Source organism: Macrotis lagotis, chromosome 6, assembly GCF_037893015.1.
Source record: "Macrotis lagotis isolate mMagLag1 chromosome 6, bilby.v1.9.chrom.fasta, whole genome shotgun sequence".
NCBI lineage: Eukaryota > Metazoa > Chordata > Mammalia > Peramelemorphia > Peramelidae > Macrotis > Macrotis lagotis.
The window spans coordinates 7,112,492-7,136,744 of NC_133663.1; the positions used below are offsets into that span (position 1 = coordinate 7,112,492).

General features: G+C 42.0%; 1 protein-coding gene across 2 annotated transcripts in view; it reads left to right on the forward strand.

Annotated features, from left to right (window-relative positions):
- The window catches only part of P3H2 (prolyl 3-hydroxylase 2), a 138,866-nt gene that overhangs the window by 102,755 nt on the left and 11,858 nt on the right, over nt 1-24,253 (forward strand). Inside the window, exons 2-11 of one of the 2 annotated variants that reach the window (XM_074190649.1) lie at nt 3,896-4,039; nt 5,687-5,876; nt 8,745-8,876; nt 13,382-13,524; nt 14,301-14,390; nt 15,428-15,468; nt 16,217-16,311; nt 21,363-21,490; nt 22,303-22,398; nt 23,455-23,605. In XM_074190649.1, coding sequence (XP_074046750.1) covers nt 3,905-4,039; nt 5,687-5,876; nt 8,745-8,876; nt 13,382-13,524; nt 14,301-14,390; nt 15,428-15,468; nt 16,217-16,311; nt 21,363-21,490; nt 22,303-22,398; nt 23,455-23,605 — 1,201 coding nt within the window. In that variant the 5' untranslated portion in view covers nt 3,896-3,904. Of the gene's footprint in view, nt 1-3,387; nt 4,040-5,686; nt 5,877-8,744; nt 8,877-13,381; nt 13,525-14,300; nt 14,391-15,427; nt 15,469-16,177; nt 16,312-21,362; nt 21,491-22,302; nt 22,399-23,454; nt 23,606-24,253 lie in introns of those variants that run through there. The other variant, XM_074190648.1, reaches the window with a different exon arrangement.

Below are 24,253 nucleotides of genomic sequence, written 5' to 3' on the forward strand. Positions count from 1 at the left end.
AAGAAATGGCTAAAATAAGAAACCACCTGGGTCATTTGTAAGCCACCCAGGCAAGTGTCCAGACCTCTGGAGACAGTATCAGGAAATCTGGGTTGAACCCCTGACTCCAGTGCTCACTAACCTTATGAATTGGCTAAGTCACTTTCTTTCTCTTTTTCTCTGACTTTCCCTCCTCCACTTTCCTTCTTTGTCTCTCTTCTTCCATCCCCTCCTTTGGTTTGAGTTTCTTTTTCTATAAAATATAGTTAGAGAAGATAATCTCTGAGGTCCTCCCTACTGAGATATGTGACCTGATTCTCAGAAAAGGGGCAGGACCATGTGAGGGCCATTGCCTGAGTCCAGGGAGACAACACGGGGACAACCCCCCTATGTCTCTTGCTTTTGGCTCTTGAAAAGCCCATAGGGGCAAACGGGGACTCAAGTTGCTTCTCTCCTCATTCAAACAGGAAAGGATCAAATTGCTACCCTTAGTGTGGAATTTTTCAGAGTCCATTTCACTTTCACTGTGGTATGACTGCCCCCATTTCTCCATGCTTTTCTGGCAGGACGCCATGTTCTTCATGACTCCATGGTCTTCACCCACCCATAGTTAGAGATGAAATGGTCCAAATCTTGGTGAGGGCATGCCCTCCCACTTTCTCTCTCACATTAGGAGGAAGATTCTGCTCCTCATGCTACTTCATCACTAACTTAAATCCTTCACCATTTCATTATTTTGACTATTTTTTCTTGGGGAATTCAATACCCTCTATTTTTTTTAATTCTAAAGCAAATCTCATTTGGGTGGTTGGGTGGTACATGGATAGAGCTTAAATCTAGCCTCAGATACTTACTTAGTTGTACGACCCTGGACAAGTCATTTAACCCTCTTTGACTCAGCTCCCTCATCTGCAAAATTGTCTGTAGAAGGAAGAGTAAACCACTCCAATATCTTTGCCAAGAAAATCTCAAACAAGGTCACAAAGATTATAACAACAAAAAATCTGCTTTGGAGACATTAACTGGTGATTCTCTATTTTCTTTTGTTTTGTGGAGTTTCTGTTAGTAGTGCCAGCACTCATGACCACAGCTGAAACCTATTTCTTAGCACATATGGGACAGAGCCACCTGCTAATAAAAATACGTGTCTGTGTGCATTTAATGAACATATCTTTAGGGCTTTTCTTGACACCCTAGCTTAGAGGGTTAGCCCCATTCAAAGAATGAAAGAACTCCAGTGCCACTGTGATCCGTTGCACAGACACCATCAGTTGATTTTGGTTTCCTGAGGGAATTCACAGTCTAAAGAACTAGACTGTAGAGAGGGACATTCCTGGCCTTATCATAAGCTCCAGAATTGACTTTTATAGAAGTTTGAGAAGGAATGACTAACTACTTGAAGATTTGAGCATTGAAAACTAAAGTTGTTTGAAGAATCAAAAGTCGGAATCCTGTCTCATGAGAGTTTTAGTGGTTGATTGGGAGATCTAGGCCTCTGGTGTTAAGGGTGGCTAAGAATGGTAGAATGTCATTTCTCTGTCATCCAAATGTTGGGGCACCCAATGCATGTGAGAAGATGTTGTGGTTCTTGTATGTGCTTAGTGTTTGCCTAAACCAAGGGTCAGATCTGTTTTTGAGGCTTTGGAGCCCTTTGCCAGGCTGGTAAAGTTTATGACCTTCTCAGGCTAATGAATTTAGGCACTGAAAATAAAATACACAGGAGTCCAAAAAAACTCCAATTATACATTTTAAAAAAAATCTGTAGACTGCCCCTCATTCAAGTTAATAACTCCTAGGCTAGACATTTTCAGTGAAGTATTTGAGTGGTTGTGTGTGGCAATTACAAAGTTCATTCTTTTAAATATTTACTTGTTGCTATGCCAACACATGCCACCAATCTACAGGCCCTCAGCCAGGCCCTCACCCCAAACTCTCCTTGTTATTCCAAGTTGCCTTCTTAAGGGCTTTTCCTCCTTTTCTTTCAGTGACTATATGACACTTATGAAGTATACCACTTTCAAGGTCTCTAGAAAATGTTTCCTCAGGATAAGAAGGGTCACTTTACACACTTCCCATTCCCTAAGAGAGAAAGTATCCTCTTGGAGAATACCATGCTTCTCTCTCTTCTAGAGATTCTCATAGCCAGCTAAAGAATGCCATGCCTAAAAATAGAATTCATTCCTTTTCATCCTCACATGCATCCTTTGGAACTTCCCTATAATTTTGGGGGACACAATCATCTGCTTAGTCCCCCAGGCTTCTAACCTCAATTTCTCTTTTTCTCTTAACCCACATATTAATTTCTGCTGCCAAATCTTGGCATTTCTCCTTTTATAATATCTCTTATGTCACTATCTGTGTATTCTTGGGCACATCACTTGATTTCTGTTTGCCTCAGTTTCCTCAACTATAAGCAAGAATAATATAAATAACAATATACTACAAAGATATAATCCATTTCTATAATCCACCTCTGAGGATGGCCATGAAGATCAAATGAGACTTTATTTGTAAAAAAGGCTTTGCCCAATGTTTTGGCCACAGTAGGCACTTTGGGTATGTTTCCTTCTCTTTACATCCCCTGTGTGCCCTTCCCTCCCAATATACAGGTGTAGGACCCAACTCTTCTCACCTGGACTAATGCAAAGCCTTCTCATTGGTCTCTCTGCCATAAATCCCTCCCCGCTCCTATCCCTCGATTTCTTGGCAATCAAGATGATTTTCCTAAACTGTACATTTTACTTTGTCTAATTTGTAACTGTCAATATCTTGTCCCAAGATGTCCTTCCACTGCCTTTTATGTATTTTTTCTATTTCTATTTCTTTACATGTTGTCTCCCTGATAGGATATGAATTCTACATAATAGCTGTTTCTAAGCCCTGTCGATTCCATCATCACCGCACCTTCTTTCCACTCACATGGCCACCAGCCTCATCTTACCTCTTAATCTATCTTTTCCTACCAGGTTCATCTTAGGTTTCAACTGCTAAGCGAAGTCTTTCTCAAAATTCTTCAAGTTTTTATTGCTATTTGTCTTGATATGTGCTGCTCTGGCCACATCATATCCCTAGGGAGAATGTAAACTTGAAGTCCAAAGGGAAAGGGTATTATCATCAGGAAAGGATTCAGGAAGGTTTCATGCAAGGAGCAACCTTTTAGTTGGATTTTCAAGGTTTTAGCAAAATCAGGAGAGGGAACCATTGGAACGATGAGCCAAGTTGACTGCTAGAGTCAGACAGATTTTGCTATTCCTAGGCACTTTTTCAAAAATGGTCCATTATTTCATTCTTGCCCTGCAAAGTTCAAAACCAAGAATATTTGACTTGGGTTATACATTGGTCATCTTTGTTTTCGAAGAGGAATCAGTGACATTGGGGATGATGTTTTGGTTCTTAAGTGAATTGATTGAAGTGAAGCAGAGTTATTTAGAGGCCTCTCAAAGTTCAAGATCCTCCATTTTAATTCAATTAAGCTTTGAGAAGTTTAAAGTTTGTCCTGCTCCTGTTTTCAGGATCAAAGGTAAAGAAAAAGTGTCCATACTTGCCTTCAAGTTGGAGAAGTCCTTGGAATCACTGGTCAATGATTAAGAGACGATAAGAAGCAAATGCACTGTATTTCCCAGAAACATGGGCGGACTTTAAAAAGCCAGATCCAAAGAATGAAACTCAGGACCAAATTCCTTTATCCAGGCTTAGAAACCCCTGAATGCAGAGATGTTCTTCTTTTGTTGAATCCCCCCCCCACCCACAATAGTGGTGCCCCTAGAACTGATTCCTGAACTCTGACCCTTCCAAATGCCGACTCAGCTACTTTGATGGCTTGGCTCTGGCTTGGCTGCTCAGCCCCTTGGTACAAGGGCCAGGATACTTACATATTTCAAATGTTGATCTGCTTTCCATTCTTGCTCCCTTTTAGACAAACCAGATGGAAAAAGCTGCTGAAGCTGTCAATACTTTCCTGACAGCCAACCCTGAGCACATGGCAAGGCCTACTCACGATGGGAATACTGAAACAATGCAAGGAGCCAAGTTAGGGAAACAAGAAGCCCAACCCCATCTGGTAAGTGAAAGGGGAAAGAGAGAGGGAGAAACAGAGAAGGAGGGAGGGGGGAGAGAGAGAGAGAGAGGGGTGGGGCAGAGACAGGGACAGGGACAGAAACAGTTTGGCATGTTTCCTCTATTGTAAGGAAGAAGTTTTTCTGAGTTTTGAATTGTGATTGGGCCTGAAAGGGAAAGGTATACTTCAAGTAAGAGAAAATAAATCATCCCAAATTAGCAGATTCACCAAAACTTGTGCAGTTTACCATAACTGATTTATTTTTTGTTTTTTTTAACTTGGTTAGTCCATGAACTTTTTGAATAAAACAAATTCCCATATCTGAATTTTATTATGTTTCCTTAGCAAACCTTTATATATCTAATGATTTTGAAACAAAGATTCTTAGAAGGGTCTTAAAATTCATTAATCTGTCTAAGGATCCCAGGACACAAGCACCACCAACCATCACCCCAAGTGCAATAAAATCAATGTTGCAAATCACTGAATTCCTGGTCACAAGCAACCAAAAATCTCTTCCAGAAAGATCACCTCTAACTTCATCCTTGGTACTGCTTTAGACCTTAGCCTAGATCTGATAAGTCAAGGTGATAGCATTCACTAAAACCATGGCTTGGGTTCACTGACTGGGAGACTATTGCAGGAGTCATATATCAGAATTCTAAACTCTCAGAAATGACCATGGTGATTCTTTTGGACCAGACTCACAACAAACAAGGAGATGGCTTGGGGAGCCATTACACCCTTCTTTTAATTTTATAGGTCTATAATTTCCAAGTTTGAACTCTCTCCAGTGGTGCCAATGGGAGAATATACACACAGTCTTATCTCTGGGACTTTTTTCCATGTCTTCCCATAGATCTTCCATAGGATCATACCCACCTCACCCCCATCAGGCCTCTTTAAACTGCATCACAACCAAGAAAGCAATCAGACAATCTTTTGCTTAAACTTTGATTTTACTCTTGAGATAGGAACCATTCATTTCCTTTTCTGGTTATAAAATTATTTTGTAACAATGAGACTGGAAGGAAACTTAGGAGGACTCCTGATTAAAGGGAAAGCCTGTATTTTGGGAATAGTGGTGTTTAGCTGACATTGTGCCTAGGAGCAAAAGGTCTAGGGAATTCCTGATGAGAATATTTCTTTTATAAAGAAGGTAAACATTGACACCTTCTCTAAAATTTATGGCATCCAAGAATTTTTATGGCATACTAAGAGACTTGGTTGGTTGCTAGGGTTACTCAGTCAACATGGATCAAAGGTTGGACATCCATGCAAGTCTTCCTCACTCCAAGCTTGGCTCTATCTCCAACATTCCTTACTGCCTCTCATGATATGATGGCTGAGAAAATAGCATAAGTGAGGTTTCTCACTGCATATGAGTTTAAGTGATCCTTCTCAATCCAATAAGATCATGTCTGAGGGTATCTGGCAGTAGCTAATGAAAATTCTGTTTGCTCATTATAGTCTTACTTCTAATTTCAGGACTGGTCACAGTCCAGGCCAGAATGCTGAAGAAAACCAAACCAATCCACAGCCCCGTTTTTCTTGTGTGACTCGGAGGATCAGACACTTTGCTCTTTTAATGTATCATCATCTTGTTGTTTCTCATTCTTGTCAATGGGGCTATCATGCATTTCTTTGCAGGAACGCTACCATGAAGCAGTAGAATATTATGAAGCTGATGATTTCCAGATGGCCATTGAGTCCTTTGAACAAGCTCTAAAGGAATATTTCCTGGCTGATAGGGAATGCCGGGTTCTGTGTGAGTGGTCTCAGAGCTATGGTGACCGCAACCATCTAGCAAAAACTGATGGTTTCTATGAAGTCATTGCAGGTGAGACTTTCCATTTGAAGGTAATATTGAAACTGTAAAGAATCTTAGAAATAACTTAGTCCAACCACCCTATTTCACAGATGAGGAAACCGAGACCTAAGAGAGATTGAGAACTGCTATATGTGAAAAATAGGATAGATGGACAGTTTAGGACAAATAGCTGAGACCTGGAAATGATAAAAAGGAAAAGAAAGAATTAGGTAAAGATTTGATACAAAGGAACTCCAGTGTTTGAAAGAGACCACCAAAATAGCAAAATTGCTGTTATATTCAAATACCTTTATAGTATATTTCATAAAAATGAAATAGAATTACTGTTCATTTCTGAGTTCTACTTTCTCACTCAAAATTATTTTTAAATTGCAAATGTTTAACTTCCCTTTTTAATAAGGTTTTCATAAAGTCACAATGTCTTAGAATGCTAGTTTTTAAGGAAAAATATATTTAATCATCTGAAATTTGTTAGGCTGCTCTCATGAATCTGGCATGATCATATCGGAAAATTATTTACTGAAACACACTGTAGGCTACACTTACAGAATTACCAAAATGTATTGTTATGCAATCTACTGGACTAAATTAAAATCATTAAATATACTTTGTAATTCCTATAATAAATTTTGACAGATGGGTTTTTGCCATAGAAAATAAATGAATATCTATATAATAGATTGTGGCTTAACACTGTCTAATAAACTATAAGTATTATTTTTCCTGGAAAAAATCAAATGGAATACTAAAAGAGAGCCTTAGATGTCCAATGAATAGCAAAATCCATGTGTCCCACCTCCAGCTTATTATTTCTTGTACCAACAATTGTAAGTTCTCTGGGTAACTTTACTTTGGTGGGTGTCATTTTCTGGACCAATGTTGTACTATTTGAAGGAAAGATTTTTTAATTCACAAAATTTTAGAGCGAGACAAGATTCAGGACATTATCTAGTCCAGCTCCTTTGGTTGCTCAGTGACAAGTGACATGCCCAAGGACACACAAGTCAGACTTGGACCCAAAACTCTGACTTCCGTCTTCTCACTCATGTGTTCCTGGAGTATTCACCACTATATTTGGGTTGGGAGTCTCGTCAGAAGAGAAAGGAAAAGAGGGACAATGATGAAGCATCTAGTTATTTGTAGAATACTCCAATACCTCATGAACTTCAACTGTAAATTTGTTAAGCTGTATATGCCTGCATCCCCTGAGGGATACTGAGTAGAGTCCCTTGTCTTGATGAATGGTCTTCAAGAATTATAGTGGCTAAAACTCATCCCCATGCTGTCAAATTGATGATGAATCTTTGAGAAAGTCTATCCTCAAATGACAGATACAGTGGTCATTCCCAGGCCCATACTTGAAGCTGTTCCAGCTGGGATAGACTTGCCAGAGCTTGTATTCCCCAAGCAGGGCTAGCAAGAATACAGGGTCACCAAGATAACATAATGAGGCCCCCAAGAGGGACTGTTTTGAAGAATTTCTGAGATCTAAATTGAAAAGACAGCCTAACTCCTTTGCTTCTTGTAGGCACAACTGGATTGTTGTAAGCCCTTCAGAATCCAATTAAAGTTATGGGATATCTCAAACGTCACATGTTTTGTTTTGTTTTTTCCTGCTTTGTCCCAAAGCTCCAAAGCAAGGTTAATGAGTTCCCTACTATACTCCTTGTTCAACAAATTCTTTTAGAAGAAATCTCATGCTTCCAATTAGATTTTCCTTTGGGGGAATCATATACTTAGAGGAAATTCATTTGACAGAATTGTTGATTTGGCATATTTGCCAATAATAGAATTCACCTTCCTTCTTTAACAATAATGGTGATGGGGGGTGGGAGAATCAGGAATCCATTTATTGTCACTCTTGTTACTTGAGTCTGCTCAGGTCTGGTTATCCAGGGTAAATCCCTGCTGGGGAAAACTGGAAGCTTCCAGACTCTAGGCCCATTATGGTTAGAAGACAAAGGAAGGAAAGACTTCTGAGCTCAGAGGCTAAAGGATATGGAAGCATCTGTTTAAGTCCCTGTTAGCCACCAGACTAGAACTAAGGGACCCTTGAACTCATCTTCTGCTAGATGAAAAACTGGAGTCTTTGAAAGGGAGAAAACATATAAGAAGAGTCTTGCTTTGGTCAAGAAACCTCTTCCTCTGCTACCTGCCTTGCCACCTTGGGTAGATCTGTCATCTCTCAGACATGCATTTTAAAAGGAGGGGGTTAGGCCTTAGAGGTACCAGCACTCAACCCTGGGATCTGGCAGTTTGTGTGAGGTCCTCTTGTTATAATCCTTTCCCTTTTCCAGTATGACAAAGATGCCCCATTTTAAGGTGCTGAGTGATGAAGCCAAATGGCATATCCATGTCATTTGCAAATATGTATCAATAGAAATGATGTAAAGACTAACAGACTCCCTTCTGTGGGGGGGGGGGAAGATTGGGGGGAAAATTGTGAAACTCAAAATAATTAAAACCTTAAGCAAACATGTAGCAAAATAAGACAATAGCTTTAACATTAGATGAAAATATCTACTTATATGTGGCTCCCTATTAGGGAATGCTTGTTCAAGATTGGCAGCCATTATTATTCCCATTTTAAAGATGAGCAAACTGAAGCTCAGACAGGTTAAATGATTGCTCATAGTCACACACCTCCCATGATCTCAAGAGAGATGAGAAAACTGAAAAAAAACAGACAACAGGAAAAAAAAAGAACCCTTCAGAATGACTATTTTAAAATCCGTTTTGTTTAAACGATTAACTTATTTCTAGAGCAGTTTTAGGGAAAGGGAAAGATACTACACAGGAAAAGGAAAAGTGAGGTGTTGGAGTTCTCTCACACCAGAAGGTCACACTTCTCACCAGTATTCCCTCTCCCCTCTGTAGGTCTCTACTCCCAACGTTTGATCTGTGAGCATGACTGTGTGAGGAAGCTCGCTACACGGCCAGGCCAGCTCTCTCCCATTGACAATTTCCTCCCTCTTCACTATGACTACTTACAGTTTTCCTATTATCAAGGTAAGCTGTGAGCAAAAGTAGTGTTCAGGTCTCCTCTGTGGGTCCTTGAGGTAGAAATCAAGTTTGATGTGATCCTGTAGGCCCCCAAGTAACCTGGTGGGATTGTTCGCTGCCTTCGAAGAGGCTGAGATTTCAGGATCAAGGAGAAGGTGGCTTCTAGCCCTTGCCCTGGTCAGCTCACATCTGGAAGCAGTCAGATCTGGGTGGCACTGAACAGGATACGAAATCAACATGGATAACCTGGGAAGGCCCCAGAGGAGGAAGCCACTACATGGATGGGTGACAGACAGGAGCTCTATTAGCAAGGATCTGCAAACCTTCTACTTCTTCTGCTTGGCCTGAGAACGCAAAATAAGGAATTATGGGGGGATGCTGCAAAAGAGGAAAATTTAAGCTTAATACCAAGATTATCTTCTAATTATGGGAGTGGAATGGCTTCCCCGGGAGGAAGGAATCTCCTCCTAGGATGTCTCCAAGCCAACTCTACATGACCACTTATTCTATATATTATAGAGGGAATCGATTTTACCAGAAGGTCACCAAGATCTCTTCCATTACAGAATTCTCCTTTTTCATTTGTAAATTGAGACTAAGTGACCTCTATGATCCTTCCAAACTTTAAACCAGCTGCTCTGGAACTGTCAAAGCATGTGAAAGTTAATTGCCTCCCCAGTTTCACCAGGCGAATGTTCCATTATCATTGATATCATGTGGAAAGCAATGGGTTTCCCTGCCTCATGGGATCACTGTGGGGAATGATAGCTTGATAACTACAACCTACATTAGGGAAACTAGTCTCTTTTATGGTCATGTTCATTGGAGGTTCAAAGAAAGCAGTAGATACCTCTGAAAAGAACAAGGCAGAGTATAAATTTGATTTTTTATCTCTTCTCATGAGTCTTTTCACTCCCCCAAAACAAAGCACAGTTTCTTCTTTGGTTACCTGTTGCACAGTCAGTCAGATGGTGGATGTTATTTAACAAAAAAAGAAATGGAAAGATTTTGAGTGAGTCCTAAAATTTAGATTTTTTTTTATTTAGTTAAAAAAAGGTTATTGCTTGACCACTTGGAATGTTGTATAGACATCTGGGAGGTGAATTACATCTCTAATATTTATTCAGAAATCACTTCAAAGAAAGAGTCCTAATTGCATACATTTCTTCTAAGCCAAGGGAGAGAGCAAGTCAAACCCATAAACCACACATTCCTCTGGGATTTGTTGAAAAGTCTCTTATAGCTTCTCACATCTTAGATCAAGAATGGGAAACTGCCAAGTCCCCTTGGTGTTTCCAGGCAAAAGTCACCATCACTTGAATCTAGGGAGCTCCTTGTTCTGCACTGGCATAAACATGCCAAAGCAAACCCCCAGCATCCATCCAGAGGGTTATAGGGAAACTCTGCAGCATTTATGCTAAATACATTTTGAGGCCAGATTCCTTTCACTTCTAAGGGGAAAAAAGTTCCATGTCTTGGGTCACCTCCTTTGAACAGTCTCATTTTCTGAGCCTTAAAGATTTAGAAATGCTAATTAGTCAAGGCACAAGTGCACATCTGAGTTCAAAAAGATTGGTCTTTTGGGGCAACATTACCTTGGCAGACATTGAAGATCATTAGAATTGAGGTAGCTGTTATCTGAAAGGAAGACTATGATGAATAAATTTTCAGAATTTGCCCAAGAATGACTAATATTACATTTTGAGATCTTTTTTAAGACTATAGTGATATCAGGGTGGATGAGCTGCCCATATTCATAATTATTGTGAAAATGAGCAACCATGGAAGAATATGGCATTTTGGGGGGAGTCCATTTATCTTCATGTATAAGTTAACAAAAAAAGAAAAAGAAAAGAAAAAATATGGAAAGTTAGTCCACTTTCTCCCTAGAGAATGAGAACCAATCCTTCTTCAATGAGAAGCAATATCTCAATATGCACACATAAAAATGGTTCAAGTAAACTATATTTAATACAAATGTTTTCTTCTGCTTAGGAAGGTATCTACCCCAGTGGGTGTCATACCAATCCTAAAGTGTTGAATACAAGGGCTTAGAACATCATTTGACCTCACATGCACAAGAACACATCCATAAACTAGTAACCTCTGAAGCCACAAAATGGGCTATGATGTCCATAAATATAGCATATGACCAAAAAGAGACCTCCCTCAAGGCATAAAAGAGAACAGATTAATTGAATGTGTTTTGTTCTATGGGAAGTTGAGCAATAAAGATTTTTAAGCGATTATTACTAACTAATGTTATGTAATCTCAATCTGATATTCACTGCAACATAAAGAGATGAATGGTGCTGCTCCTCATGATGCAAATCTCTGGTTATCCAGCTTTGTCATCTCCAGATTTCTGCCCCTATTTCCCAGTCTCTCTCTCTAATCCCAAAACTTTACCTTTCTAATAATTTCTTTCCTGATGCCTTCCAATATGCCTACATTCCCCTATCTTCAATACATATATATGTATGTATATATATATATATATATATACGTGTGTGTGTGTGTGTGTGTGTGTGTGTGTGTGTGTATCACCATCCCTGAGAGCCATTGTCTTATGGATCTTTTTCCTTTCTTGGGTAAACTCTGAGAAAGCTGTCTACACCAGGTGCCTCTCTTTCACCTTTTCTTATTTGATTGTAAACCCTTACAATCTTTTCATCACTTAACTGAAAGTATGCTTTCTAAATTACTAAGGATCTCATAATTTCCTAATCCAGTGGCCTTTTATTAATCTTCATCTTTCTTGACCTCTCTGTAGCCTTTGACATTACTGATTACTCTCTCTGATCTGATTCTCTCTTCTTTCTAGGTTTTGAAGATACTACTGTCTCCTCACTGTCCTCCCACCTCTTTGGATGCTCCTTCTCAGTCACCATTGCCGACTCTTTGTCCTAGTCAATTCCATGGTTACTACCCAGACTCTGTTTTGGCTTCTCTTTTTTTCTCTCCCTCTATAGTATTTTACTTGGTGATCTCATCAATTTTCATGAGTTCAGTTAGCATCATTATGCTGATGATTTCTAGATCTATATATCTCACTCTTTCCCCTCTCTAGAGTGTTGTGTGATCAACTGCTTTGTGGGAATAGATGTCTCACAAACACATTCAGCATGTAGAAAGGAGACACCCTTTCCCCAAGCTATTGACAGTACCACTGTCCTCCAGGTCACCATTTTCACAACCTCATTGTCATATTTGAAGTAACTGATATTTATCCCACCCCTCCAATCATTGACAGATCATTTCTTGTACACATCAGCTCTCTTCTTGCCTTGCCTCCACACCATCCTTCATACCTTCATGAACTCCCTCCTGATGGACTATAATAGCCTTCTGACTGATACCCTGCCTCATGCTTCTTCTCACTGTAATCCATCCTTTATTTGGTTCCCAAGATGATTTTTCTAAAACATGAGTCTGAACTTGTCTTCTCTTCATACTTTCAATGAGCTCCAGCTGCCCTCTTGCTGATAATATCAACTAGAAACTCCTCTGCTTGGTATTGAAACTTTTTGAAAATCTGGCCCCTCTTTCCCTTTCCAGCCTTCTTGTTCCTGCCTCCTTGGCACTCTCTATGATCTAACTCCCTAGCTCACTTATAGTTACTGACAATCAGCACTGCATGCGACTCACCCACCTCCACTCCTGTCCCACATGGCAGTTGTACTGCCTAGAACATTCTGATGCTCCCTTATGTCCCTGTTACCCTGCCTTTGCTCACCTTCAGGTCACATAGCTCATCTTCTTCAAGAGGGTCCCCACCTCTCAGTGTCTTATCTTTATTTACATTATATACACTCAGGTTATCCAGGGGATACAGGGATAGAACATTGGCCTTATGGTTAGGAACAGAGTTCAAGTCTAACCTCAGATTCTTGACACTTACTAGCTGTGTGACCTTGGGTAAGTCACTTCACCCTGCCTGCCTCACCTCCAGGATCATTTCCAGTTGTTCTGCCAGTTGTTCTGGGTCACTGGACCCAGATGGCTCCAGAAGAGAAAGTGAGGCTAGCAATTCCTCAAATCCAAATCATGAGCTTGTCAAGGTCAACATCACCTTCATTATCATCATCATCTCCATCATCATCACATCCATAACATAGTCCACAGTCTGAAATATAATTACTTACTACATGTTTGTTGAATAAATTTGCTGGCTACCTTTCAAAGTACTGGGCTGCAAAGAAAGGAAAAAGTCATGGTCTCTGATCTCAAGGAATTCCTGACCCAATGGGGACACAAAATGCAAATAACAATCCACATGGAACCATAAATACAGTGTGATTTCTTGAAGGGAGAAGACCAACTGAGGGGAATCTAATGGATGAACCCTACCTAGTAGACCAGTGTCTGGCATTTCTCAATTTCTGTCCTCATTCCTTTACTCAATTTCTGTCCTCATCCCTCTGTCATTCCTGCCTGTTTCAAAGTTTCTCATGGACAAATTGGGTCAACTCCAACTGGCTCTAATACCATAACTCTTGGCTTTCCCCCAGTTGGCAACTATGTGAAAGCATTGGAGTGCTCCAGGTCCTACCTTCTCTTCCACCCATATGACGAGGATGTGTGGGAAAATGTGAAATTTTACGAGAGTATGTTGGAAGAAATCATGGACCCCCAAACCATCAAACCTAGGGAGGTGAGTCTAGTCCTTCCATTGACCAGAGATGTTAGGACTGCTCAGATTGTCTTTCCATATATTGTGGTTTGTATCTGTGTTGTGATAACAGCAACAGTTTGATCATCCATATTGACAACCTAGAAAATCAAAACTAGTTCAGACTAGAGGTAAGTAAGCAGCTATAAAGGTTGGGCTTGGAGTTAGGAAGACCTGAGTTCAAATACTGCAAAGACCTTCCCTAGCTCTGTGATCATGTAAATCATGTCACCTCTGTGGACTTCAGTTCCTTCATCTGTTGAATGGGAAAGTTCAACTCTGAGGTTCCTCCTAATTTTAAATGATCCTAAAAACTAACATACAAAGAAGACTCAGAAAGGAGCCCATTATAGTTTATTTGTTTTTTTATAAATGCATGTCAATTTAAATGCCTAGAAATTCCACCTTCCCAGGCCAATGGTCAGCCTAGCCTACTTTGGAGGTTCCTTCCTTGTTGTTGGCAGAGCCCTGAGGAGTTGAGGTTTTGGCCTCAGAAAGATCTCAAGTCTGGAGGTTGCCATTGATCTGGGGGTGGGGCAGTGACATCAAGAGCCAGGTCAGGTTGACTCCCTTCTATTGTGCAGCTACATCATCTCTACTTTGTCAAAACTGGGCAAGGAAGAGGTTCATTTTGACTGATGGCTTCACATACACACACACACACAGCTCTTTATCTGGACAGATTCTATCAGTCCACTGACTATTTACCCATTTCCTTTAGGTCTTACTAAATTTATATCCCTTCTTATTTTTTTCAGGATACTACAATATTTTTGAAACGACATAAGCTTGAATCTGAGCTTCTCATGTCTGCTGTGATCAACCTAGGCATTCCCTACACTGAACAGGTAAAAAAATAAAAGTTCTATGTCTCTCACTGTTTATAGGAGGAGATAATGAGTGTCTCCCTGTTTTGTTGCTGTTTCTTTACCTATCCAGAATCGGAGCATTCCCAGGCTTTGGGACTCCCTTTGGACTCCAAATGAAAGCTTGCAGTTCTCTAGTCCCTTAAAGAGATGTGGGGTGATTTGTCCACAGTCATAGCATAGGTTCAGATCCAAGACTAGAATTAGGATCTCCAGAAGCCCAAGCCATTCTTGTCCCCATGGTGTCTGCTGGTAGGATCTGAGATTCCTAGGAGTGGAAGGGATTTTGAAGTTCACCAAGACCAAGCCTTATCTGATGGGGGTCAATGAAGCCTCTCTGAACATCTTGATCCTGAAGGCTGTGGCAGAGAGATGCCCATTTTTATGAAATTCCATATGGTGACAAAGCCGGCTTGCTTCTCTTTGCAGTCTCTCTTTTGTCCCATACTGACACCACCAATGAAATGACATGACATGGGGCGGCTAGGTGGCGTAGTGGATAAAGCACTGGCCTTGGAGTCAGGAGTACCTGGGTTCAAATCCAGTCTCAGACACTTAATAATTACCTAGCTGTGTGGCCTTGGGCAAGCCACTTAACCCCATTTGCCTTGCAAAAAAAAAACCTAAAAAAAAAAAAAGAAATGACATGACATGGGTATAGGTCATGAATATCTCTGGTCCCTGTCACATCCTCCATGGTAAAGCTGACTTCCAATCTCTGGGTCCATTTTTACAGTGGGCTGCAGGTGGCATTCAGAATTCAGAGTTTCTGACCTTTATAAAGGAGAGACAGCATGGAGTTGAAATGCAAGGCTGGTCTTATCATCTTGAAGACTTGGATTTGAGTCTCACCATCAGCACATAGGATGTGATCTAAGAGATCTCTGAGATTAAGCATTTAACAATAGGCTAGGAGTACTCCATACAATGAAATTATTGGTGTGCCCACAATTAATAAAAAGGAGGCATCTAAGATAAAATTACAAAGTGAATCATTTTCCTTATTCCCTCCTTACCAGAATTACTGGACCATTGATGGAGGACACCAAGAAGATGCCCAGTGAGTTGTTTAATTGGCCTATAAACTTCATCTTGGTGGGACTGGAGGGTGGCAGAGGGGGGAAAGGTTTGCAGGCATGGCCCCAGCTTAAGACAAAAAGAGGATCCTGTTATCAGAATTCATAAATTAAACAACTTAGGAAATTATCAGTAAATGCATTCCCCTTACCCCTCTACATTTTTAAGTGATGGCTTCCCCTTTGAAATGATTGTTTCCCTTAAGGACTTTGAGAGTTTAATTTCATAAATTACTTAACAAAGGGAAGGAGGAAGAAGTGTTCTCTGAAGCAGAGGGGTCTTTAACTCTAGCTACCAGTAATGGAGATAGTCAGAAATGAAGACAGCTCTAAACTGGTGACCTGTGATAGTGAGGAAAACATCTTTTAATTTATGTATTTTGGTAAAGATTTTTCCAATCTTAGTCAGATCATGACATGGAAGTAATGCTGACTCTCCAGGGCTCTGCCAATGGAGCACCAGCTTGGACATGTCTCACCAAGGTAGAAAGGCATTTTTAGTTAGGATTAGTCCAGAGGACTTCAAATGGGGCATGATTTGGGACTACTGGGATCCAACCATCCACTAGAAGCAATGAAGGGCTGCCATTTTGGAATTCCAACTCATGGCTCCCTCTAACCTACACTCAGATTCCAAACCTATAAGCAGATTTTCTCCTCTGTGTATCTTCCCTTTTGTCCTCCCCTGCACAGATTCAATGGGATTCAAGCTTCCTCTTTATTTGGGTATAGGATCCTTTCAAATATGGGCAACAAGATGGCTGATGCTCCCAAGCAGTTGGTGGGAAAACAGCCCATGCCCAGGCTGGATCGGGACATTAGAGAGGGTAAGTACAAGGGATTGGCTTCTATTCTCTAGAAGGGTCCTCAGTGTTAGACCTAGAGATGCACAGAACAAAATATCTCTCCCCAAGCAACTCCCATTCAGGCAAGAGGGATGGAGCCTGCCCAGACAAAACTGAATGCAAGGGACCCATTGATGGGGGAAGGACAGGATCAAAAAATAGGAGGCAACATTCTCCAGAGAGACTTGATGAGACTTTCAGCTGGGGGAATCAGGGAAGGCAGAGGTGGCTCCTAAACTGAGTCTTCAAGAGAAGAATTTCAAGTAGAGATGAAGAAGAAAGTCCTTCCTAAGCAGAGATAAGCAAATGGAGGGAGGTAAGATGAGTCAAGAATGTGGACCATCTCATCCCAAAGGGAAGACCACACACTGAAGCAGGTTGCAGGGCCTCTCCAGTGGTGCTGTTCTGAATCCCTGGTTTCTTGGAGTGGATCACAGAGCCCCATTTCCCCTCATACATTCTTGTTCAGATGATAGCCAAACAGAGAGAGCCAGACTTGGATTCAGGAAGATCAGAGGCCAAACCCCATTTCCAACTTCTCTGACTATGATCTTCAGACTGTTTCCTCATCTGGGAAGCTTCTAAGATCTTCTGAGAAACTCCCTCCCTTGGGGTCTGAGGATGCCACAGCCAAACAGACCCTTCCTGAGACAGGTCAATTGAGGTCCTATAGTGACCACTTCCTTCTAGGCTTCCTCTGAGGAGACTCCTGACCACTTCCCAGGACTGGTCACTCTAGAACCTCAGCATTTGGTACAGTCCCATTTCCTTCCAGAAAGTCAGAGGCCCAGTTTCTCCCTCCATGTTGACATCCACACAATTTCTAGGAGACAAGGGTGGCATATCTCAGATGGGGACATAGTTACAGAATTGGGAGATGGAGGGGAAAATGCTCAGTGTTGGGACCAGCCAGATGGTTGCTGACTCAGAGGTCCCCCCTGGGCCTGGTGCATTCCAGCCTTCTTTGGGGTCAAGAGGAGAGAAAACTCTTCTCATGAGGGCTCCCAGAGTACGTTTGTGCTAGCACCATGGGCTAGGCTCATTAAACACATGAAGAAACTGAGGCATAGCAAGGTTCAGTGGCTTTCCCACAGTTACATAAACAAGGTGCCATATCTGTTGTCTATGAAATCCAAGCCTTCAAAACAGAGGGTCCAAGGTCAGACTCTGTGCTCTTGGAGGGGAGTTGGTCTGTACCCAAGCCTACCTTGTCACCCTTGGACCTAACATAGGGGTTAGTCAAGGAAAGCTTTAGAGGAAGTGAGAGGCAAGTGCGTCTTGGAGCAGGTGGGATTGTCAGAAGGAGGGAGGAGAGCACTGAAAATGAGCCAAGGTGAGAAGGGGCATAGGGGTAGAGTGGGTGAGAACAAGGCATTCCTCCTGAAGAATCTTGGGATACACATGGATGTTAGATATGGAAGGGACCTCTGAGGTCATTAATTTTAAAACTGTGAAAACTGAGGCCCACACATGGTACATCACTTGTCCAAATCCTGGACACAGGATTTGAATTTAGTTCCTCTCCATCAGAAGACCTGGATTTATATTCCAAATCTGAGACTTGATAGTCATTTGACCATGGGCAAGCTATTCAAGTATCTAAGCCTCAGTTTACCCATCTAAGCCTCAGTTTACCTATCTTCATAGGTATTTATATTTAGGGAAAAACTGCTTTATAAACACTTAAATTACTATTTAAATGTCCACTGCTATTATAGGGAAGCATGTTTGATATGAGGAAAGGCCTCGATTGACAGTCCAAAGTCTGGCCAATTCAATAAGTTTTTATTAAGAACCTACTATAGTCCAGATACTGGAATAAAATGTTAAGATTTATTGCAGAAGGAAGTGGGTTTCATTGGGTCAATGGACCATCAAACTATTCTTGGGATAGAAGAGATTTCTATCCTGGAAGAATAAACAATAATTTCCATTAAGCAAAGGTTGCTTCCTCACTTGTTTTTATGGCCCGTATATAAGATGGGCAGTTCAGTCCCTGCCTTGGTCTGTAGCCAGTAAATGCAGAGTAGAGCCTTGTCCGGAGATCTATACACATTGATGACTTGCCACTGCCCCCCGATTTCCAGCCTCTTCTTTGGCTAACATGCTCCAATCCCCTGAGCCTCTGACTCTGCTCATTCATCACCATAAGCCAGCTTGGTTTCCACTCTCTCCCTGAAGTTGTGGTCATCCAGAGGTCAGTGACTGTCCAAAAAACCACCCAGGAAGTTCCGGCCAATTCAGTCCTTGCCTACAAAGGTTTGGGTAACCCCAGAGGAATTTGCAAATTCCAAAGCCGATAGACCCAGAGCATCAGGTGCTATGCTAGGGATAGTGGAGGGAATACAAGGGGTAGAATGGGTGGGAAAGTCCACCTTCCCAGCTCTTCTTCCTTGAGGCTACCCCAGCAGCTGAGGTCAACAAGTCTTCCCCAGTGGGGAGCCTGGGAACATTTCTTTGACACTCTTGCTACTGGGATACTTAGTCAGAAGCTGGAGGACAAAAAACACAGAATACAGGGGATATTTAAGGACTCCAACCAGAAGATCATCCTCCAGAGATCTGGAGCTGCTGACTCTCCTGGGCTGGAGGCCTCTGCCCTGTTGTCTCTTGCAGAGAAAGTCCCACAGATATCTCTGGATGGGAGTCATCATGGCTATATAGGATCCAGCTGTCCCCTTCTGAAAAGCTACCCTCTGCCTCAGCTTTCCATCCCTTCCTTTCACTGGAAGCAGAGTTTGCTCATCTTTTTGGCAGCCTAACTTGACCCAACAGCCCTTGGACTGGCCAAGCCTCATTCCAGGAGACAGCTTCCCTCCACTCCTCCCTTTCTTGATCTTGAGACTCACAGTTTGGCAGAAGCAGGGCCAGGAGCATGCCTAGAGCATTATGCAAGACCACTCTGCCTGAGCTGGATGCCCAAACCATCCCTACCAACCACAGCTCATTGGACAGGGTCCTTGTTTTCATTTCGCAGTTCTTCTCTTACTTGGCCCTCCTTCAGAGCAGCCCGCAGACTATGTGAGGCGTGTGTCTGGGAACACGTGGGTGAATGAACGTGTCTCCATTCACATATTCCCAGTCCTGAACCAGGTCGAAATGTCATGTCTGACCTTCCAGATAGCCTCTGGGAAAGCCTTCAATGAGAGCAACCTTTTGTGTTGAGGGGACCATTGGCAGCAGTGTGTGTGTGTGTGTGTGTGTGTGTGTGTGTGTGTGTGTGTATGTGTGTGTGTGCGTGCACGTGTGTGCATATGGATATATAATACGGAACAAATATAAAGGGAATAAATATAAATATCTCTGAGGTGGCTCAGACAGGTTAGGGAGGGAAAGCACTGGCAGAGAGATCAGCAAAGTTTCGTGAAGAAGACACCTTCTAAACTGTGTCTTTATAAGGTGAGCTGAGTGAGGAGCAAGTTCCAGATACGATGGATGTAAGGGAAGGACAGTGTTATGTGGGAGGGTCAGAGGGGCAGCCGCATTAGCTGGGTCACAGGTTACAGGAAGAAGATGCTATCTGATGATGCTGGGAAACAGGTTGGTGACGACGAGGGAAGAAAATCAAAGGATCCCCCGTCTCTTCCAACTAGCCAATAATCAGAGCCTTTGAGAGATGTTTGTCTCCATGGAGATGGTCATGGTGCCATCTGCAAATTCCTTTAGTCTCACTAGAAGGTTAGAATGAGGGGGAAAGGAGCAGATAGGCAGAGCCAGGTCCCTAGGTTCAAGAAAGGAATAGGTTGTCACTGTTAAAAGTTGAGGAGCTAGAAGACAGAGTGGTCTCCAAAAGGAGAAAAGCTGGAGACCAAAGTTAGATCACCTTAAAGGGAGCCTTCATGAAAGACAAGGGTTTGAACTGGGAAGACCAGAAGACCTAAAAACAATCACCAAACAAGAAACCAACCTTTGGTGGGAAGTCAAAAGAAGAGCAGGCATTCTAGAGGCAGGGCTGGGGGCAGAGGCCAAGCAAAGAGATGAACAAATATATTCTGGATCAGAAAACAAACTACAAGCCAACAAGAAGTTTCATTTGTGAATGGTTCTAGGAACTAGGGAGTGATGGCATCAGCTGTTGAGGTACAGTTGGAGTTCTAAGAGGTGAGGTCCTAGAAATCAAGACAAGAAGCAATGGGAAAAGTTATACCTGCTTATAGCAAACAATATTTTAGTTGTCTTTCTATCCTAGGTGCTTTGGATGAAATCAGTCCTTAAAAATGTTTGTGAGATGGATGGATGAATGGGAGGGGTGGGCATATTTGGGTGTAACTTAAGAGAAAACTCCTCACGTAATAGATTATCCAAGAATAGACTTTTCTTCCAGTAGTGAGTTTCCTCCAGCTAAAGTTTATATAGCTCTTTAATGTTTACAAAGCACCTTTCCAATACTATTTTCACTTCATCCTCACAGCACTGCTGTGAAGGAGATGATATCATTGTCCCCATTTTACAGATGAAGAAACTGGGGTTGAGAGAAGTGATGTGACCAGGATTACAAAGCTGCTAACAGTGAAAGGAAAAATTCAAATTTAGGTCATCCTGATTCCAGGCTCAGGATGGTCTCTTCCAGATCATACAGATTCTTAATGTGGGAGGCTAGAATTTGGTTCTATTGTTGGGGGGGTGGCATTTCTTTAGCATTTTGATAACTTTATCAACATCATCGATCTCCTTTGTACTCCTTTGAATTGTATTTGATATATCTAAATGCACTCTTCTGAGTGGGTTGGCAGGTTTCATCCCACTACAGGAGGAGTCCATGACCCCCAAAGGACTGAGGAAACCTGATCTTGAGGGCATTACATGTGTAGTTAGGCAGCTGAACAGATGCCCTCTGAGGTCCCTTCCATTTCCACTCTATTATTCATCTAGACCTTCTCTGGTTTGGAAGGAGCAAACACTGATCTCCTCTTCAGATCCCCCCAAATGCTTCTTTTCCCACCAAGCCCATCCCTACACAACCTAACTTAACTATGCTTCCAGGCCCCTGGCTCTCCGCTCTGGGATTTCTCAGTAACTGTCTCTCCCTGCAGGAGGGCCGCTGCTCTACAGCCATGTGAAGTTTGTCTTTAACTCGGAACAGCTGAATGGGACCCAGAGGATGCTCCTCGATAATGTCTTATCAGAGGAGGAATGCAGAGAGCTCCAAAGCTTGGCCAGTGTAAGAGCTGAGGAGGTGCAAGGGGAGGTTGTTTTGGGTCCATCTTGGCTGGAGGGAGCTGGGGGGCCTTTTTGTCACTTCTCTCCCTCAGCTTTTGGCTTCTTCTGGGCCAGGGCAGGTTAGTCAGGACCCCTTTGTCGTGAACGAACAGTAGGATGTGTTGTATTCAGTTCTGGAGGTCATCATAAGCCAGGAAGCATCCAGAGGAGGGTCCCCAGGAGAATGAAAGGTTTTCTCATTTGAGAAACACTTGAAGGAACCCAGTAAGCTTCACCTGAAGAAGAGGTACCAAGGCAGAGGCAAGAAAGTAGAAGGGTAACAGTATCTTTGGTGATTTGAAAAGCAGAAGGGGACTGGCTTTGTTCCTTTTGGCCTTAGAGGGAAGACCTAGGCAAAGTGGGTGACAATCTCACAAGAGTGGATTTAATCCACACCCAGGGAAAATCTTCTTCACCCTAAGTGCTGTTCCAGTGTAGAATGGACTGTCCCTTATTGGGGGTCTTCAAGTTGAGACAGAATGTAGCATTTAGTAGATATGGTGAAGGTTGGGTGCCCAATGGCCACAGAGATGCCTTCCAATGATGACTTTCTGTGATTCTTTTGGAGCTCTGGGAGATGGGTGTTGAGTCTTTAAGTGGTGGAGAGGATGCTATATCTTCTGATGAAGGAGAGTCCTGCTTCCACTTATTTATTTCTCTGGGGACTCAATGAAAATCTCAAGAGACAATATATGGGGAAGAGAAAGCCATACACATGTGAGATGGCACCATCATTCTACCTAACATGGTTTTCTCTCTCCATTTTGCTTTCAGAGAATAATGTTTGCTGGTAGTGGGTACCGAGGAGAAATTTCACCCCTCACTCCCAATGAGAAATTTGAAGGTGCCACCATCCTCAGAGCCCTCAAGGTAAAGGTTTCACTCCTCAGCTGAGATTCCTAAGGATCCATTCAGTGAATGATAGATCCTTGGAGAAGATTTGGAAAATGAACTTCTCCATGGTCTAGTGACGTCAACAGACATTCTCTGCTCATTTATCACAAAGCATCTAGGGAGCACCATTGATCCAATGCTAGGCCAACCAAGTTAGAATCCCTGTCTTATGTACTTTCTAGAAATTTGACTCTGGACAAGTTGCCTAACCTCCTTAAGTCTCAATTTCCTCATCTGTAAAATGAGGATAAAAATAAAATCTATTTGATAAGTTTGATATGAGGATTAAATAATATATGTAAGGTGTTTTACAAACCTGAAACCACTATGTAAATGTTAATTGTTCTGATTTTTAATAATAATATTCTACTGACGTTTACACATGTAGCCATAGACCAGCTTAAGATTAAGTGTCTGAGACCAGATTTGAACTCTGGTCCTCCTGATTCCAGGACCAGTGCTCTATCCACTGCACCACTTAGCCACCCCCTGGTTGTCTCTTCAAATGGTTCCCTCAGTACCCCTGAACACTGGTAACATTTAATGTTACCTTTATTTTATGGATGGATAATTGAAGCCAATAACAAAATAAATATTCCCTTGCCTAGTGTTTATCTTAAAAGGTTATGAGGGGGTGCCTAGGTGGCACAGTGGATAGAACACTGGCCCTGGAGACAGGAGGACCTGAGTTCAAATCTGACCTCAGACACTTAATAATTACCTAGCTATGTGACCTCAGACAATTCACTTAATCCCATTGCCTTGCAAAAAAATGTTCATGAGAGGCATGTAGAGTAATATGATGAGCTCCAGATTTAGAACCAGATGTCCTGTGTTTGAATCTCAACTCCTTGTGTTAATCGTGGGTGAGTCATGTTATTTCCCTGGCTTTGGTGTTTCTCATCTGTCAATAGAAGGGGGTAATTAGTTGACCCTCAGAGGCCCTTCTATCTCCAAATCCCTCATTGGCATGGGTTACATATTTGGATTCCCTTCTTTCTGGCAACTCAGTGGTTTCTTATTTCTCTTCAGTTTGGCTACGAAGGCCGAGTACCCCTGAAGAGCGCTCGGCTGTTCTACGACATCAGTGAGAAGGCCCGCAAAATCGTTGAGTCTTACTTCATGCTGAATTCCACCCTCTATTTCTCCTTTACTCACTTGGTTTGTCGATCACCTCTTGAAGGTAAGGCAACAGAGTCAAAACACTGGTGGTTTCACTATTAAATTAAATGAAAATGTCTTGGATAAGAAGTTGTACCAAAGGTCCGGGAAGAAGGTTTTTCTAGGACTTCAAAGGCTTTAAAGTGAATGGGTCTTCATGAACATGATTTCTCCCCTTTGTTTTCCTACTTGTCATTTTTGTTCAACAAAATTCAAATCACCAGCTAGGACATTTCTTCTTCCCTGTGTGTTTCTTCAACATAACAAATGGAGCCTGTGCATGAATTACAAAATCTCTTTTATTTGATCATAATCTCTTACTGGACCATCTTTCCCTTTGCTTTACAGCCATTAACCCTGTTCTTTGTTCTTAAGGACACCCCCAGTCCTTCTACCCTCCATTTGTTCAAGGCCATCACCCCTACTTTCTCCACTTCCTCTTCCCTACTCTATCTCAACCCTTGGCAGTAGATTCAACTTTCTGCTCTCCTCACCACTTGCATCTCTTGTCCCCTTATCCAAGCCCCAACTTTGAATTATTCCCAGCTTTCACTTGAATTATCTCCCAGGTCTCAGTGACCACTGAATGTGGCTACAGAAAATCTTGGTACTGTGTCCTGGGTCTGCTATAAATTCATGGTTTGTAATCTCAACCAGGTTCTCCCTACAC